This window comes from Motacilla alba, chromosome Z, assembly GCF_015832195.1.
Source record: "Motacilla alba alba isolate MOTALB_02 chromosome Z, Motacilla_alba_V1.0_pri, whole genome shotgun sequence".
NCBI lineage: Eukaryota > Metazoa > Chordata > Aves > Passeriformes > Motacillidae > Motacilla > Motacilla alba.
Window position 1 is genome coordinate 59,253,874 of NC_052046.1, and position 18,903 is coordinate 59,272,776.

Sequence of the window (18,903 nt, forward strand, 5' to 3'; positions counted from 1 at the left end):
TCTTCCTCCCTCTTTATGTGTTAAACATGATGCCATATGGTCTGGAATATCCCTTTTGGTCAGTTTGAGTCTCCTGTGTCTCCTCCCAGCCTTCCATGTACACCCACCTTCCTTGAGCTGCACCACACACTGAAACACAGGCAAGAAGTCTGAGAAGTAAGTTATAGCCCAGCCAAAACCAGCACTCTTGTGCAGAAAAGTTGGCAGGATTTTAACTGGAAAAGGTAGCTAAAACATATTGACAGGTATGTTAATTTTAAGGGAAAAAAGGCTAGATCATTGCTGAAAGAATTATGGAGCGCCAAAGGAAACATCAAGGCCTATTCTAAATGCAGATTTTTTAATTTAAGTAATCAGATATTTTGTAAGGACTACCTCTGTGAATGGTGTAGCTGTCATAACATAAATGCATAATTCCACTGTACTCTTTTCCCAAGAAAAAATATTAAGTTTCTGTCTATATCTACCAGGGAAGATAGTTCAGTAGAGCCTCAGTCAATGTTGAGCTAAATGTTCCATGATCCTTATTCTCAGCGTGAGATTTGGAAGAGAAAAGCAGATAAATTAAAGCTGAATTTAAAAAAAAAAATCCAACAACAACAAAAACATTCCATAAATGAAGTTTAGCATTCCCATCCTATGTGTAGGTACTTTACACAATGTAAAATGTGTTAAAATCTTGGTTGGCTTATTTAGAGTAACTTGTCTGAAAATTTTTCTGTGGTGGCTGAAATATTTGATGCACATAGATTTTTTTTTCATTTACAGTTATATTTTAAGATTACCCTTTCAGTCCCTTTCCACATAAGCTGAGTAGTACTGCAATCCCACTGGTCTTTCTGCATGACTTGCCCTAATTTGCAGAGCTGATCAAGAAAAAATTGTTTCTTTAATGAAAAAATGCAGGCTTAAATCCCAGGATTCTGCATTGGTGAGACACTAATGTGTGGTCTAATGATAGTAGGGAAAACACACGTTTTTGTTTGAAGTTGGATTAGTGCAGGCAAACAGGTGCTAATCAGATCACATACACTAGTACTGGAGGGTGTTTGGAATTTTATGCTACCATGTTTTCAAAACATCACAGAAACTTTAGTAGTTGGTTCAGTAACACTACCTAAAAGCTTAACATGTTAGTGTGATCCCATATGTTTGAGTCTTTCTTTTAATACCAGCACCAAGGGGCATATCTCTAAGACACTTTTTCAAGCTTTGGCAGGTACTGTTAATGCTGCTATTGCTAGCAGAAAGACTTGGCTGTTTGGAGGAATGTGACTGTTTTAAGTAAATCTGTGTCTGACTACACTAACATAACCAGTTAGCAGAGTGAAAAACAAGATAATTTTCAAAAAATAACAAAACACCATATGATATTCTATTTCCTAAAGTAGAATTCTTTTTCAGTGTTTGTGAATAAAAAATAGAATGTTTAAGAAAAAAAATATACTCATCAAAGGCAATGATTTTCCAGTGGATTGTTTTCTTTCATTTCTGTATAGTTTGAACTGCTTCTTTTGCCATAGGCTTTACAAGTGCTCATTTTTTAATCCTTGCAGTGAGTAGGTTGCAGATCACTGCCTATCCTTTTTCACGGTGGGGGAAAAAAAACCTCCCCAGTACATATTCAGAAACAACACAAGTAAGATTGAAAAATACTAGAATCTTCTTCATCTCTTTCCTTTCCCTCTCCTGAGAACAATCCAGGACCCTTCCTAACTTCCTTGGACAGCTGAAAACTCTAGAGAGGAAAAGACAGTGAAAGCATTTTAGTATGACAAATATTTTAATATCATAATGATTCTAAATTTTTTCTGCTTTACCCACATGTCTTTGTCCAGAAGTTACTGAGTTGCTATTGTGTATTAAACTGTGCTGGGTATCATCCCTGTGCAGAAACACTGTAACGCTGTTTACTTTTCAGGTGTTAGCTGTGGATCACTCATACATACTGTTTTTTCTCATAGTCATTGTTCACTAATGAAAAACAGAGAGGGATTGGATTGCTATAATAATCTCATATTGAAAAGATGTCTAGTTGGTGGTCCTGCTTAGGATATGTTGTTCCTCCTAATATGAAAATATAGGAATAAGTTAATGTCCATGTTTTTCCTTGTATTTCATCTGTATTAATAGTCTCAGCATCTCAGACCATACAATCAGAGAAAGTGACTGTCAGTGGTTTCATTTCTACACGTACCTTTATTTTTAGAGGTTATTTCATTTCAGCATATACTGGATGAGGCTTGCTTATGCCTTGGATGCTTGATCTCTTCTTAAGTAAGTGGAAGTGGATTCACTTAGTTTAGAAAATTTTGGATGGTTTCTCTGTCTTTGATCAATTGTTAGAATTGCAGAATCTACTGGAAAAAAAAGAAAGGGTCTAAAAGAAAAGTTGATAAAGGCTAAATAGAAGAAATTGGTATAGCAAGACAGTCCTTGTAATTTTGTAATGAATGGTATTACACACATGGACAGGAGATGTCACAAGTAGAGGGGAGTTTGGATTTGCCTTCATATTTTCACCATAAAAGCTTTCAAGGTCATGAAAATGCAGATTACAGAAACCTAACAGTTGAAGACCCTGGATATCTTATGAGTGCAAGATCTCTCATATAATTACTGGGATTATGTTCCTGTAAGTATATAGACAAGAGGTAGCATCTCCATCTGTATGCTGATAGAGTGTTGGATGGGTAATGCTGGATTTTCTTTTTTCTGTTACAAATTTGAGTGTCACTAGTTAGAATCATCTTGTTAGCAAAGATACTATTGCCCGACTCATCTTTTAACTTAGCAGTGTTCTTGTGAGCTTAGGTATCTAATATTTTTTTCATTAAATTTGGGCACTTGGTCATGAAAACCTGGGAGTGTGAACATGATAAGAACTAGCACACCATAGTTCATGTGATGGTGTGAAGGGTCCTGTAAAATTTGCCTTGATAGATTTTTTGTTAGAGAAGGAAAATACTATGCTATATTATCTGTGAATCCTCCATGAAGTGTCAAACACAAGCAAACTGATGCTGATCCACTTTCAAGTTTTGTCTTCAGTTAGAAACCAATTCTTCATAGCAAAAAAGCCCTTTCTAAAACCTGAACTGTAGTTGCTGTATGTATAGTATATGCTTCCATGGTTTATAAGCATTAAAACTCAGAAATTATCACTTAAAACATTATTAAAATTCAAAAAAACATATAAATAACAAGTAATAGGAATATTTTGTCATGCAGGTTCAAATAATGAAAAACATCTACTTGTGGTCTCTTTGATTAAATCCGTTACATGTGTATAAAGCCATATTTGGTTGGCACTTAGCCTGTGTTTCAGGGATTATACGCCCCACTGGTGTGACTCAGGGCTGGATTATCTTTTGAAATCCTAAAAAGCTGCTGTGACTGCATAGGGCAAGATTTGTTTCTGTAGCAGTCAGAAATCTGTAAAGGAACATAGGAAATGCTATTACTAGATAGAATCAGTGTTCTGTCTAGACCAGTATCCTGTCTCTGATAATGGCAAATGTCAGAAATTTCAGGGGAAAGTACAAAACTACAATGTCAACAATATTTCAGTAAAGTTTCCTCTACAGCAGCAAGCAGTTAGTGACTAGTTTAGCCTTGATTCTTGAGGATTTCAATTGTTTTGCCCTTTATTCCTCTAGCTACCTAGAGAAACTGATGGCTACTTTTTGCTTATATTCACAGACATTTCAAAGAACAAAACCAGGCAGTATTAACTATCTTTTTCCTTTTTGAAGTAGTTTCACTCATATACGTTAGAAGATATTTATTTACTTTTAATTTTAATGCTTTTCTTTATTTCACTAAATGTCTTTGGATAAAAGGGTTAAAAATGTGGATTTTAATGTTTTTTCATGTTTTACATGTCTACAACTTTTTCTTGAGTTCATCCATCAAAATATTCTCACCCATCCCAGTATTTCTTATGTGGAGGGAGGTGGAAGGGAGTTCAGACATCCTTGACATTTTTGCTGGCTGTCTCTGTTCCCTCCTTTTGTGATGTACTCTTTTTGGTAGCCTGAGTAAAACTAACTATTCTCTGGGTATTTTTTTTTCTTCTTCTTCTTTTTTTTTTTTTAAATAAGAGGTAAGGCAGTAAAAATAATTCCATGATTTTGCCACATGTAGAAGTACTAAGTTTCCCAGTAGACGTACTGAGGCCTGTCTTCAATTTGGCCAACAAATGTCTTCAATTGAGCAGTTCTGCTGAAGACTGATGACTTTTCGCTGGGCGAAATAACCTGCCCCTCATTAAAATGTAATAATTGTCTGTAAGATTTTTTAACAAATGCAATGCCTTTTCCATGTGTTATCTCAAATTACAAATATGTTGGTGCTGATAATTATTTCCATATATATATATTATCATGTCCTACAAGGCCTGTAATTTCCTTTGACCCAAGCTGTAGTTTGATACATTATTTGATCAGCACTCTTAGTGAGTCATTTTATCCATATGTATTTAGTTAATTGGTTATTTTCTCCCTACCCATGTTTATATATAATATACTCTACAAAGGAAAAGGAAATCTGACTGCTTGCAGCTGAGTCTAGTAAAAGAGCAATTAGGTTCTATCAGAGCCAGCAGCTGTCTGTAATGAATTCTGAATTAAAATTATGAGTGAAGAAAATAATCCAGCCATCTGCAGGAAATGTGAAAATATTTTTATAACCCAATAGCTGAATTCTGGAAAGGGGTATCTCTGAGGTTTCCCAGCTGTACCTACATTAAATTCCGGAATATCCATAGACACAGAGTATGCTGGAACACATTGCATCAACTTGGCTACCCAGTGTAGAGCCTTCGAACAGGCTGTATTTTTATCTAAAGTAATCAGCATGAAAGTCTCTTTAAATCCTCTCACCACATCTCTAGAAGTAAAATGCAGCTTTAAAAATAGTCCTGTTATCTTTCCATGGAGGCTTTCCAATCAGTATTCTGCCCTGAATATTAATCTTTCTTCATTTTTCATAGTTTTAGACTTAATTCAGGGTCTCATCACTTATCATCAGATTTTCTCAGTGACTTCTGTTCCAAGTAAATTCTGCATTATGATGTCTATTTTTTTTGTCACCTGAATTTTAAAAATATCATAATACTATCCAAGCTTGTTTTACAGCTACCTTGAAACTTCTATGCTAAAACTCCCATTATTTCCATTCTAACTTGCCCACAATTTTTGCACGTAAGTTCAAAATCCTGAAAAAAAAGGAAGAGATTAGTGTCTAACCTCTAAATGACAAGTTTTGATTAAGAAATGTGAAATGCTTAGTGGTATTAACCTTTCACAACCTCACAACCTGTTTTTCTGCGTTACAAAGAATTCATGTTGGTATAAAGATTTCACAGTTTAAGAAATGTTGTAATGAGTATCAGTAATCAAACTCTTCAGCAGTCAGTGGATTATTGTCAAATATTACAAAGGGTATTTATTTTTTCACTGCTTCATCTAAAAAAACAGGACTAGCCTTCATATCAGCTCATCAGAGAAGCCTCAGTTTTCTACTGTGTAGCATCTCACTGCATTAATACTGTATTGCAAACAATTCATTTTAAACCAAATCTAGAGGTGGCAACATCAAGTTTGTCTCATCCTCTGAATGTATCTTCTAGGTATATCAGTTTTTGATTGAAAAGGAAGACACATTCTGAGATGGAGATCCAAAACAATAGGTCTACTACTAAAGTCATATCAGCTTCAAGGTTCGGGACTAAATTGCTGTTTATTTCCAGGTTTTCAGAGTAGGGGAAAGGGGAGCAAGGGAGTGAGAAAAATTTTTTTAAATATTTGTATACAGATTCTTTTAGGGCTTTGAACTGTGGTTGGTACTGCAAAAACAAAACAAAGCAAAAAAGCCAGTGTGGCCTAAAGAGTCCTGGTGATAATGTCTTCATTTTACATTGTGCTTACCAAATGAAGTCCTGTGTCTGGATGACAACTCAGACTACTTCACTGTTCCATCAGTCTTAAACCCAACCAGAAAAAAATCCCAAGGGAAGCTGCTCTTAAGAAAAGAAGAAATTGTTGTCCACAATAGGAATACACAACACCTAGAATTAAGGAAGGGTCCAGAGGACTCTGAAACTTGTAATCATTTTAGTGGCTAGTGTAGCTATGATATTTTATGAAAATCCTTTTGTCAGGATTTTCTTCTCCTGAGGAGCTGAAGGGCCTCAGGAACAAAGTGTAAACAATTATTATCTGCTACTGTGAAATGCGACAGGCGCTTCCTTGATTGGTCCATGTGAGGTGTTTCTACTTAATGACCAATCAAGGATGCAGCTGGTTCAGACTCTCTGGGAGTCACAAGCCTTTGTTATTCATTCTGTTCTATTCCTGTCTCGCCTTCTGATGCATCTTTCTCTCTGTTCTTTTAGTATAATTTTAGTGTGGCATTTTTAATATAATATATATCATAATATAATAAACCAGCCTTCTGAAACATGGAGTCAAGCTTTCACATCTCTCACCCTTATCCTGGCTGCCCTGAAGACCACAGGCTAGCAAGCACTTTCAAGGTCTTCCAGTTATCCGGATAGCACCAGTTCACCTTCTGTTACTCGCACTGATAGGCTGATAGCTCTTCTCCATAAAAATGTAATCAAAGCACTGAAAGAAATATTCAAAAGTATTGCTTCAAAAGAAGCTACTTCTCAAAACATTCCACCCTGAGAATGCAAAGCAGGTTAACTGCAAAGAAAGGAACAAGTAATTGTTAGCAGCAAGAAGCATAATTTCTGTCCATTGATTTCTCTGCTGTGCTGTAATCTTTGCTTTTATTTATTGACTGTAGCATCACAGTGTACTTCCTCTGCTAAATTACTCAGAAATAGTATTTTTTTTTGTATTTACTACAGCTGTTCAGGCATAGACCTATCTTTAATTGAAGGTAACAAGTCACAGTAAGATGTGTTTTTAAAATTAACCTTAAAATACTTTCTTTTTCTAAACTCTATTTGAGTCAATTTTACTGGATCATAATTCTTTCTTTAGTGGAATGCATAATGTCCAGAAGGCATTGTACAGCACAAAAATGTAAGGTATACACTGGAACTGAACAAATATCACAGAGAAGACATATTTAGGATAGTTACTCTTTGATGATAAATACAGAAATCAGTTCATTCATATATAAAATTGTATTTAGAGAAGTAGGAAGAAGAAGGAGAATATATGAGAACTGAATTAATTTTGAAATTAAAAATCACAGTAAATCGTTGTACACAGGTAAAATAGTACAGAGGAATAAAGTTGATTTTAATGTCTTTATATGTCTGAGAAATTGAAGAAATCAGTTAACATAGTGATTAAGCAACATGTATATGTAAAAATCCTCTGTGAAAAGCAGGATTATGGCATGTTTTGTTATATAGAATCAACAATCAATTCTGAAGGAAAACTATGAAGAGAAAAGTAAGGGGTATGAAATAAGGTCAATAAACTTTTCAGTTATGTACAATTTCTGCTATTCCATCTCATAAGCAGAACAATAGGAGATTTTTTTTCACAAAAAAATCATTATTTCAGGAAAGTAGGTAGAATAGTCATGATAATTGGTCCCTTTCAAGAAAGAAGAAGCAAGTATCACAATTAATGGTGTGCCTTTTCAATGGTATAGTTACTAAAGGTGTCAAGTACCCAGAGGCTGAAGTGATGATTCAAAAGAAGTGTTCTAACATTGCTTTACAGCTGGGAAATGGAATGCTTATGCCTTTTGTAACTATGTAGGATCACAACACCAAATTTAGACAGTGCATTTCAGTTTCTCTCCCCGGACATGTCTAGAATGTTATTTTTCAGAGTCCCTATCCAAATTCTAGTGAAATCTAATAGCAGGATTTCTGTAGGGGAAGTTGTGTCTGTAACATGTTGGTTAATAACCCTTAATTGATCCTTTCCTCTCTGAATTTCTTTTGTCATGCATGATATTCTGTAACAATGTGTTTCATCATTTAATTAGGTACTACTTTAAAAATTACTTCCTCTTTGTTTGAAAGTCTCATCATTTTATTTCATGATCCTAATTCTTCTTTGGCAAGTAAAGAACAAATAATTTTTTGTTTCATCTTCTCCATGTAACATTAATTTATGACTGGTGAGAGGATTTGAAGTGCTCTAATGGAATGTCATTGTTAGAAGAGTCCCTTAAATTTTTTGTTTTGTTGAATATTACAGATGCTACATTTTTAGCCTGCATGGAAAATTTTTCTTTTAAAATCATTTTAGTAAACAATTATTTCCTGTGCATGGGATTTGTTAGAGAAATTTTTAGGAGTTTTGATTTTCCTTTTTTTTTAATATTTGAGGGTTTGTTTGTGTTCAGGTTACATTCTGATAAGACACTTCTTGTCCTTGATCTCTCTAGAGCTGTACTTGGGATTAGAGGAAGAACAAATTTACTTCTTGAACATTATCATATTTTTGCAGGTGCATATTACAAAAAAAATGTGGGCTTACATCTGGGGCAGTTATATTTGAAGAATTTGTGGTAGTACTAGAATTCTGAGAATGTACACACTGAAATGAAAAATCTTACTAAAATGCCATAAAGGAAGAAAGAAATATGGCTGGCTTTTGGGCTGTGACTATCCCATGCTTTTGTCTATTACCTATGAAAACTGGGGAGAGTTCTAGACTGAACCTTATCTGCTTGTAATGAAATATTCTCCTGTTTTCCAATTTCTCATATTCCATGTTCTTTTCTAGATATTTTATGTGACTTCAGTGATAAATATAGCTGCCTCTATGCATAACCTAGGGATAAAGAAAATCAAGTCAGTGAAGTCTTTGGTAAAGCACTGCATCTAAGAAAGTGCTGAATACCATTCTTGTTGTCTGGTATCCAACCATAACCACAGTGAGAAGGAAAGAAAGACACTGTATACTTGCCGATAAATTATCAAAGGTCTCTTTTAAGCTGCTGTATAATTCTTGAAGCAATCCAGCATCTCTTCTAAAATGAAATTTCAATTTACATCTTTGAACAAGGTCTTTATGTTATATTGATAAGATGTTTCTTTTCAAAAGGATGTTCAGTGGTTTTATAAGGGCTTTTTTTTCTGCTTCCTGGCCAGGAGGGTGATTTTCTGCTCTGTTCTAATTTGCTAACCATAAAATGGGAGAATAATCTAAATATTGCTCTTGTCAGAACTACTACAGAATTTCTGTGGGATTGGAGTCTAATAAATCATTAGAAGTTCCTCAGTAAAATCCTGATCTTTTTATACATTTCCCATATCACAAGCAATTTTATGTACTTTCAGTTTATAAATGCAAGCTTCATTCAATCTGAAACAGTAATATTCAATAAAATTTTCCCCTGATATGAGTCAAAGATGTCCTACATGATTTTGGTCCATATTTTACTGTCTTTGCTTCCAATTAAATGATCTCTGAATACTGGTAATTATACTGCCTTCCTTTGCCAAATCACTGAAGTATCAGTAAAGGGTCATCATTTAAACAGCTACAAATTAATCACAAAAGCCAACCTTTAACACATCCATACAGTGATTTGAATTCAGAATGTCCCCCTTATGCCTCTTCATTTTCCTTTTTTGAATTGTAGCTATTGCAGCTGTATTACATCACAGGACATTAAGCATGTTTCAGCTCATGGGACTGAGTCAGTCATGATTTTAGAAATTGAAAGCAAATGTTATAATACTGTAAATGACAATATTTGAAGGAGTAACCGTTTCCTAATAGGCATGTCTATTTAACAGATATCTAGGTTTTCAGATTGAAAATTTAATAGTTCTTTTACTAACTGAAATGAAATTCTCATTTTGACAGGAACACCAGAAGATGCAAACCAAAATGGCTAGAAAGTCAACAACAAAAGTAGAAATTATTTGTGAAATTATTCTTATGAGCTGAATTATCATGGTTAGCAGACAAAAGACAGGGAATTTTTATTTTTTTATATTTCAGAGGCTTATTAGTGAGGATTCAAACTGTATGGCTTCCCAGCAGTGTATCATACTATATTAAGAAGGCTGTGTAATAGTAGAAGAGAAAGCGAAATGGGATAAAAAATAGGATGGGATAGTTTCTTTTATATAAAAAGCTATTGTAGTTGGAGTTGGAAGTTACTGGGGGCATGAAGGGCACATTTCAAAGAGTTAAATTAAAATCTTCATAGCATTCATAGCATTCTTCATAGCATCTGGTTCCATTTTTATGTGGAAAGTCAAAAGAGTAGTTTGGTAGACACATAGGAGTCTAATGGGCAGAACTAGAATGTAGTGAGCACTTTAAAGGAATAAAATATCTCGCTGGATAAAATGGTCCAGAGGGAGTTGTGTCAGGAGCCCAAATGCCTCCATAAATGTAGTGTATTTGCCCATTCATCCTTACCATGAAATGAGTACATAATAATGTATTTGGATCTGCTTTCATGATCTTCACAACTTCTGCATAATTCTGTAGACTAGCAAATATCTTCTGTGCTAGAGTATATTAATAGCTGTTACTCTTTGAGTTTGCTCATGGAAAAAATAAATTTGTAAGTGATAATTAAAGGCATGAAAAGAAGAACTGAAAATTGCTCATTCCAGCTGAAGGTGCAAGTTTTTAACTGTCTTGGGATTTTGCAGTTGTGGTCTGCAGGTACCAGTGACCTTTTTGATGTTCAATCTGAAAAATGGCATATCTAGTTATAAACATGATGTTGGAGCAGCAATTTAACACATTGTAGGGAAAAGAACCATATTCTAGATTACTGAGAAAATCTGCCAAACTTTCATATTTCTCACTTGGTCCACACTTACTAAACAGACAAAAACTGAAAGTGAAGAATAATTATTGAAGGAACGGTTTACAATATGATATAAGCCAATCTGACATACAAATGTATGCTACTTCTGTTGATTTCCTTTACAAGAACAAAAAAATCCCAAAGAAAATCACAATAGTTAGATAAATTTTTAAGGTTTTCTCCATGATTTTTAGCAATGTTAATGTCAACAGGTTTTCCTGAAATGCAGGGCTTTTATTATACAAGGAAAATGAACTTTTGTTATACAAGGAAGATGAACTGTTTCATTAGGATAACTGTAATTTTGTTTCTTTTTGTTTTTATTTCTCTTCAATTCCTACTGATGAATATCACTGATAGGTACATTTTCTTTAACTCAGAATACAGGTTAATTCTTGTCAGAGTGGCATCTAAGAAAGTTGAGATTGATGCAGTTGGTCTGCCAGCAGAAGTCCTCAGCGTTTGAAGGGGATCTGCTGCTTGGAGGAGTAATCCTTGGCAAGAACATGTGATTAACAATATGTAAATCTGCTGTCTTAGAAAGAAGACTTGCCTTGTTAGATAAAATAGCTTTCTGTTTTGTACTTCCTTCTGATTTGGTTATAAGGAAATTCACTTTTGCTGGCAATTGACCAAGATTCTTAAGAAATAAGAAAGAATAAATACATAAATAGAAGAAACAAATCTTTGACCTTGCCTATCAATTTCAGGATGGATTCATGATGTTTAATAAGTCTAGAAAATATAGAAACTATGAGAAGTTTTGGCTTTTATGTAGTTGTCCTCTAGAAGCTTGCTTATAATTATTTTTGTTTCTTTCTATTTATACTCAAAAGATTGCAGTTCATAGTGTTCTTAAATATTCTTAATATAGCTTATGTCAATGTCTTGAGGGTTTATAAACTGTTGCTTTACCATACTATGTATTTCATTTTCAGTCACTAACTAAAAAAAGTTAGGCATTTGGAAAGCCTGGGACTAGAATTCATTGTTGCAGGCGTGATGTGTACCTGGACAGAAAAACGATGTACAAATCCCATCACATTTTACACTTTAGCTTAGTTTAGCTACATGTATGCAAGTAGTTGGAACAAAACTTTGTTAAGTTCAATCATACTAAAAGGTGGTCTGATTTGGTTCACTACAGCTGGCATCCAAACAGTTGGATTTTCCCCAGCCTACAGCTACCACAGCTATCTAGTTATGGGTCTGCATTGCAAAGACTAAGAGTATGTCCTAGCCCAGTGAAACAGTGGAGGACAGAACAAACTGTGTAAACAGAAGCCCCATCAGCAGGGTTGGGAGATGGGAGGAAAGTTTACCAGCAAAATATAATAAAAATATGTAAGACTCATTTTCTTTTGTTAGATTTTGTTAATTTGTTAGATTATTGTTTGCCAATAAATTTACCCCTGTAAAGAGAATAGCAACAACAGCATGTTTAATGACTTAGAAATCATGCTACAAATAAAGCTTGAATTGTTAGAGTATTTATCATCTCCAGTAATTTCCATTTTTAAGAGCATACATCTTGAGAACATGTTGCAAGGTGTTTTATTTCTGTTATAGTCAAACCTGAAACTACAAGTTGCAAAGATCTCATATACAAGCATTCTCAATTGCTTTTAATGGATATTTAAGGAGTTTACTTATTTCAGAGCACCAACCTGTTTCATAAAATCTGATGTTCATATTCAGAAACATGCGCTATTTAAATCAGCATTACAAAACTTTAAATCTTGAATGATGTAAAAGTAAGCACAGTGAATGAAGCAGTCCATGTTTTCTCTCCCGTGTTCATTTCTTTTAGTGCTGGAGTCGGCAGGACTGGCTGTTTCATTGTGATAGATGCCATGTTAGAGAGAATAAAGCATGAAAAGACTGTAGATATTTATGGCCACGTAACTCTAATGAGAGCACAGAGGAATTACATGGTTCAAACTGAGGACCAATACATCTTTATCCATGATGCACTGCTGGAAGCAGTGACATGTGGAAATACCGAAGTGCCAGCCAGAAACCTGTATGCATATATCCAGAAGCTGACACAGATAGAAACAGGAGAGAATGTCACAGGAATGGAACTGGAATTTAAGGTACTGGGATTTTATGTTGTGGGTGACCAAAACCAAATGATGTAACACTGAAGCTGCTCTGTTCTCCACCACTTGTTTCCAGTAATAAGAAGATAAAAGACACCATTAGACTAAAATTTTGAATTAGGAAGATGGTTTCTTCTAAAAAGTATGATTCAATTCTCAATGGGTGTCTGGACAAGAACCCTTCAGTTGAGGGTGATTTAACCTTGCTGTTCCTTTATTGTTCCTGTATCTTGAAATATGTATTTGTGTAGTGGTTTAATACTGGAATTTGTCCAAATGCACTAATAGAGCAGACATTGTACTTTTAAAAGGTATTAAAGAAGCTTTACAAATATTTGGGTAATGTAATAGAATATGGAAAAGTAAGCATCTGAAGTTGAAATTATTCATTAATGGCAACTGAGCAGAAATTATAAAACCTGATAGTGTCACTTGTCTTGGTTATACCTGGCCTTAATTATTTTAACTTGTCTTCAACAGCGTCTTGCTAGCTCTAAGGCTCACACTTCAAGATTCATCAGTGCCAATCTTCCATGTAATAAATTCAAAAATCGCCTTGTCAATATTATGCCATATGAATCCACAAGGGTATGCTTGCAGCCTATCCGAGGAGTAGAAGGCTCTGATTATATTAATGCCAGTTTCATTGATGGATACAGGTACAAAAAGTGATGTGTTCTTATCTTTACTGTTTTAAAAATTTATAAAATTGTTTATGTAATTATGTTGAAAATAACAGTGTAGAAATCTAGTAATTTCTTTGTCTGTTCAGGGCTTGATTGGATTTTTTCTTAAAATTTTAGTAAAGGGTTTATACTTTTTTCCCATGTAATATAGGAAATTTTTGTAAATTACATAGAATCTATGTAAAAATTACATATAAATATTACATTTTTACCTGTGTTTAAGCCAATGAGAGCTCTCAGTATGCTTTCCATGCTGAAAGCTAATGAGACTTCAAGCATGCTCATGATTTGGACCCCTATTTCTTCACAGTTTTTCTGCTTAAAAGGATCTATATAAATAAGATACAGGAGATACACTCTGTGTGTCAAGGTGATAACCTACAGTCTTGGAACACTGCCTAGGACTTGACCTAACCAACAAAGGCCTTTTGCATATAAACAAATGTGCAGCCCACTGGCATCGTCATGACAACATGGAGCAATATGCCCTCAGCTGACTTAAAACAGCTGGTTGAAAAGGACATGAAAGGGAAATGGCATCATTTGCCTATTTTTGCCGTAGTTTAGGTGTTTCTGAGTATCCATATCCACAGAGTGAATTTTCTGAGCCTCAGCTCATAATTGAAAATAAACTTCATCTCCACTATCACCCGCAAAGGTATTGCTGTTGCTTGAAAGAAGCAGGAGCTACACAAACTGATCATCATCTTATAAGGCTGTTGATCCAATCTTTCAACATTTTGGTGGTAGCTTTCCCTAGTAGAATATTAGGGCCTGGAAATTCACACTGCGTTCCCAGATTTTCTTCCTGCCTTACTTTTGCTGGAAGCATCAGACTGTTGAAATGAAGTTAATAAAGAAACTGCTTGATGCTATAATTCCTAAACTTAATAGATTGTTAGACAGTTATTTCTATAAAATGAACCAGCACAACTAAGTGCTTCTTGAGTGCTTTTTACAGCACACAAAATTGAGCAATTAGAGTTGCATTAAAATTTAAATAATAATGATAAAGTCATACATCATAATATTAACAGAGTAATTTTCCTCTCAAAGTTCTAAAAATAAAAAGCCATAGTTTGATTAAACAATCATAATAAGGTTTTAATGTTCTCATTATTAACAATATATGCATTTTACCCCCAGATAATGTTTGCATATAAGCAAAGAACATGAGTGTGAATCCAAAATAATACACTTAATCTCCTTTTTTTTTTTTTTTTTACATAGACAACAAAAAGCTTACATAGCTACACAGGGTCCTTTAGCAGAAACAACTGAAGACTTCTGGAGAATGCTCTGGGAGCATAACTCTACAATTGTGGTCATGCTCACTAAGCTACGAGAAATGGGCAGAGTAAGTACTGCTCTAATATTCCTTTACTAAAGTGTTGGTTACAGCAGCTCTTTTCATTAAAATATTTCATTCTTAGGAATATCTTAAGATGAGAATTTTGGTTCCTTCTCTTTTTGAAATAGGAGTGGCCTTCCTGGTCATAGGTGTAAATTTTTCCAATCTGTTGATGTGTTGCAATGGACAAACTAGGCGTGGCGGGTTGTTGCGGGACACACTGAGATTCAGCAAGAGAGACCATTGCTGTGTACTGAAAAAGAAAGATCTCTTATTTGGAAACTTCACTTTTGCAGCATCTCCTTGTGAAAATGATAAAAGAAAGTGTGGTATTTTTTAGATCTGAATGTCTTCCGTGTGTTCTGTGCTGCACATTAAAGTTTCATCCCCCAGTTTACAGTTCTAAACTCATTTCATTGGTACTCTATCTACTGGAAGGAACAAAGCAGTCTGCTATCTGGACAGGATTACGTCAAGAGAAAGCTGGCATCTGATAAGTGAAGTCTGAGTCAGACCATGTGTCTTGAGAGAAAAGAGATTATTTAGGATATGGCTAGTGGATGCAGAGATAGAGTAGTGACTGAGGCTGGGGGGACTTTGCTTGCTCCAACAAGCAAAAAGGAAGAAAACCGAAGGTGGTATCAAGATTTAAACTGAGATTAAAATTATCCATGGAAATTAGATTAAGCAGAGCTCTTGTCACTGATAGACAGTAAAACTGAGCAGAAGTATAAGCGAGTTGCGATATACGGCAACCAATGAGAAACCTCTCATAATGCAGTATTAAAGATAATTTTTTACTCTAGACCAACCAAGCAGCTCATGTTCCTGACAGTATTGACACTTTCAGTGAATATTATACTTAGCTGAATAAAAAAGGGTTTATACCAGTTTGTGGTAGTGCTCTCAAGTAATAGGAAATGTATTTTACTTTGTTATTTCATAGGAAAAATGCCATCAGTACTGGCCTGCGGAGCGCTCAGCCAGATATCAGTATTTTGTGGTAGATCCAATGGCAGAGTACAACATGCCACAGTATATTCTGAGGGAATTCAAGGTTACAGATGCAAGGGTAAGTCAACATAGCATTACATTTGTTCCATAAGTTTAAAAGAAAATGTTTATTTCTTTTTATTTTCTGTGTTCGGGGTTTTTAGAATTTTTATTATTATAAAGAAAACCCTAGAGATAGACTTTCTACAAGCAATAATAAAAGATCAGATGAAGTTATTTCTAAATAAATGGGATTTTTCTGTAGGAATGATTGACTTCATTCAGATCTAGCATCTGGGCAGCACAATTTTATAGTTCTGAACTATTTGTGCCAAAATGCATTAGATTATTTGAGAACTATTTACCTCTTCTTCCTCATTTTCCCCTTGATCATTATTGGGTACAATTTTTGCAACAACAGCAAGAGTGTTGTTTTGTTGTTTTGCACCACCCTTGAGGCTGAGTGAGTGAGTATGAAGGTTAATATACTGAGATTTTAAAACTGCGAAGCAAATGACATTCGTAGGAAAAGCTGGACAAGCTTTGCACATTATAATTTGATTTTTCATGTAGTATATTTTCAGCTCTCTAGTATATCTGCAGAGTAGATACATGCGGCTGTGACCTTAGCATCCTCATTTTCATACTTCATTTCTTATCTGAATTCCTGAGTCCAACGTGGAGTACTCATATAAGATTAAACATACATAAATTTTTAATATATTTGGCATTTCTCAGACTTGGTTTCTAACACTTCAGTCTGTGTGGCAGGAAAACATACTGTCAGCCTCTCTTTCTGTAGGCACTGTGGAATAATACTTGTTCAAGCAAAATAGCAGGATGTAGTGTCCAGGAATAACATGAGTGGCCACTCTGAGTTGCCTGTCAACATCTGAAATATTACACTTCCTCATGGTTAGCTCGACCACTGCTTTTAATGTGAACCACAAATAAAATTGGGTAGTATTGCTAATATTGTATCAAGTGAGCATATGAACCTTTTGTTTGGCAAATGAGATTCAGGTGTAGATTTTTGTAAAGGAACTATAGATACATTGGATCTGATTTTCATTGTATTTGAAATGTAGTAATAATCATATGGCTCATATCTTCTCGAGCCTATTTGTGCTTAAGAAAAGTGGAGAACAGGCTCCTAGCATCAGTCTTTAAACACACTTACAAGCAGAGATAGTCAAATCCAATTTCACTGCAAATATCCTGATAGTTTTAATTGATTTTCTATTAAAAGTCTGTCTCAAGTTGGAAGAGTTATTATGTGACATAGTTAACAAAGGTCTGATCACAAAATAACCGCTACCACAAAAAGCCATAGCTGTAATCTAAGTGTCCCCAAGTATTTTATATTTTAAAAAAATTCATTCAAGACTTTTTATTGAAGTAGAATATTTAGGGAAGTCTGCTTACCTACAGCTATCAAACCAGTAAAGGGTCAAATAATTAAATAATAAAATTTACCAGAATTAATTTTATTTGACTTGATATTAATAAGCCTCTTTTAGAAAGCATTAAGCACACTGAAGTCCTGATGTAACATTTTACTGTCACATGTTACTGCTTCTCAGATTTTAAGAACTTCTTTATCTTGATGGTCCAAATTTTGTTAAACTCCTCAGTGAGCTGACAGCACCATCCTAAATTTTCTAGTTATGCTGGAAAACTATAGCTCCCTCCAAATTTACTGGAAGGAGTGGGAAATACTTACCAAACTGTACATTATAGTTTTCCTCTAGTTAGGCTTTTGTGGCTGTCACACCCAGTAATTGAAATCGTTTGACTAAATTATTGCACTCAAAGAAGAGTAAATGCTGGAGTGATTGCAAATGTCCACTCTCCCTCTCATCTTCAAATCTATCTGTACTGTTGCAATACCATCCATGTTCTGGCAGAGCCAAGATGACCATTTATTCTACAAGGACAAAAAACAAGGCACTGTACCTTTGTAGGTGCCAGCAGCAAGCGTTTGGTGTGGAACTCTCTTTCATTTCTGAAACTGAACTGTGAATTGTCATATGGTGAAATTGACCTCTGTAACTGTTTCAAGTTATTGCTTCTAACTGCTTTGTACTCACTTTCTCTGGAAACTCAAGAGGTCAATATGTTGGGCCAGCCTTATTTAAGGCTAAACTATTAGTGATAGCTGTAAGAGAGTATTATCAATTCTAAAGGGTAATCAAAAGACAATTGAATATCCCCTGTGAAGAGGAAGAATAAATCCAAACAGTCAGCCACTAAACAGGATAAAACATTGAAAGCCCACTGTGCCACACAGGGATTTGGAAGTACTTATTTTGATAACTAACTGCAAACTGTCACAGTATTTAAAAGTAAAGATTTTAATAAAATTTGGCATTTGTGTCTGGTCTGCTGTTGGCAAGAATCTCATTTAAAAAATCAACACTCTTTATAATGTCAGTAGCAGAGGGAGCTGTAAGAAATTGCAGATCAGTTCCCCATATGCTTTAATGCTAGTCTAACGTTGACTAAGTAACTTTACTTCTTTGCTCATTAAATAACATTAAATAACAGAGGTTATTGTCATTTCACAGTCTTGCATTGGAATACTGAGTTACTTAAATCGTGAAACATACTAATACAGTTGATATATACACACCAAAAAAGAAATATTTACCATTAGATCTATTTATGACAGAGAAATGTGTCTACTTTCCAGTGACAGACTGGACTTAAAAAGTGTCTTCCTTACTTATTCTACCTGGAAAAAGTTACTGTTATTTAGTGTAAGTCCTATCAGGGTCATAAACTGCTGAATAGTTTCCATCTACTTAACAGCATGTTGCAAGTAAGTCAGATTTCAGGTTTTCTTTCTTTACTTTAAAAGAATGGAAGGTTATTCTGAAGGGAATAACCTGTACTTGTGTCTACTTGATAAATGTATATCATCTGCCTAAGGCTATCTGGAGGATGCAATTTCATTATGCCTTTTTTGGAGAAAATAGGATTATGGAAGCCA

At 34.7% G+C, this 18,903-nt stretch overlaps 1 protein-coding gene across 50 annotated transcripts in view; it reads left to right on the forward strand.

Moving 5' to 3' along the window:
• Nucleotides 1-18,903, forward strand: part of PTPRD (protein tyrosine phosphatase receptor type D) — a 1,163,449-nt gene that overhangs the window by 1,132,373 nt on the left and 12,173 nt on the right. For all 50 annotated transcript variants that reach the window (XM_038124763.1, XM_038124765.1, XM_038124766.1 and 47 more), the window contains 4 exons: nucleotides 12,590-12,875; nucleotides 13,362-13,540; nucleotides 14,798-14,924; nucleotides 15,865-15,990. In XM_038124763.1, the coding sequence (XP_037980691.1) occupies nucleotides 12,590-12,875; nucleotides 13,362-13,540; nucleotides 14,798-14,924; nucleotides 15,865-15,990 (718 nt within the window). The remainder of the gene's footprint in view (nucleotides 1-12,589; nucleotides 12,876-13,361; nucleotides 13,541-14,797; nucleotides 14,925-15,864; nucleotides 15,991-18,903) is intronic.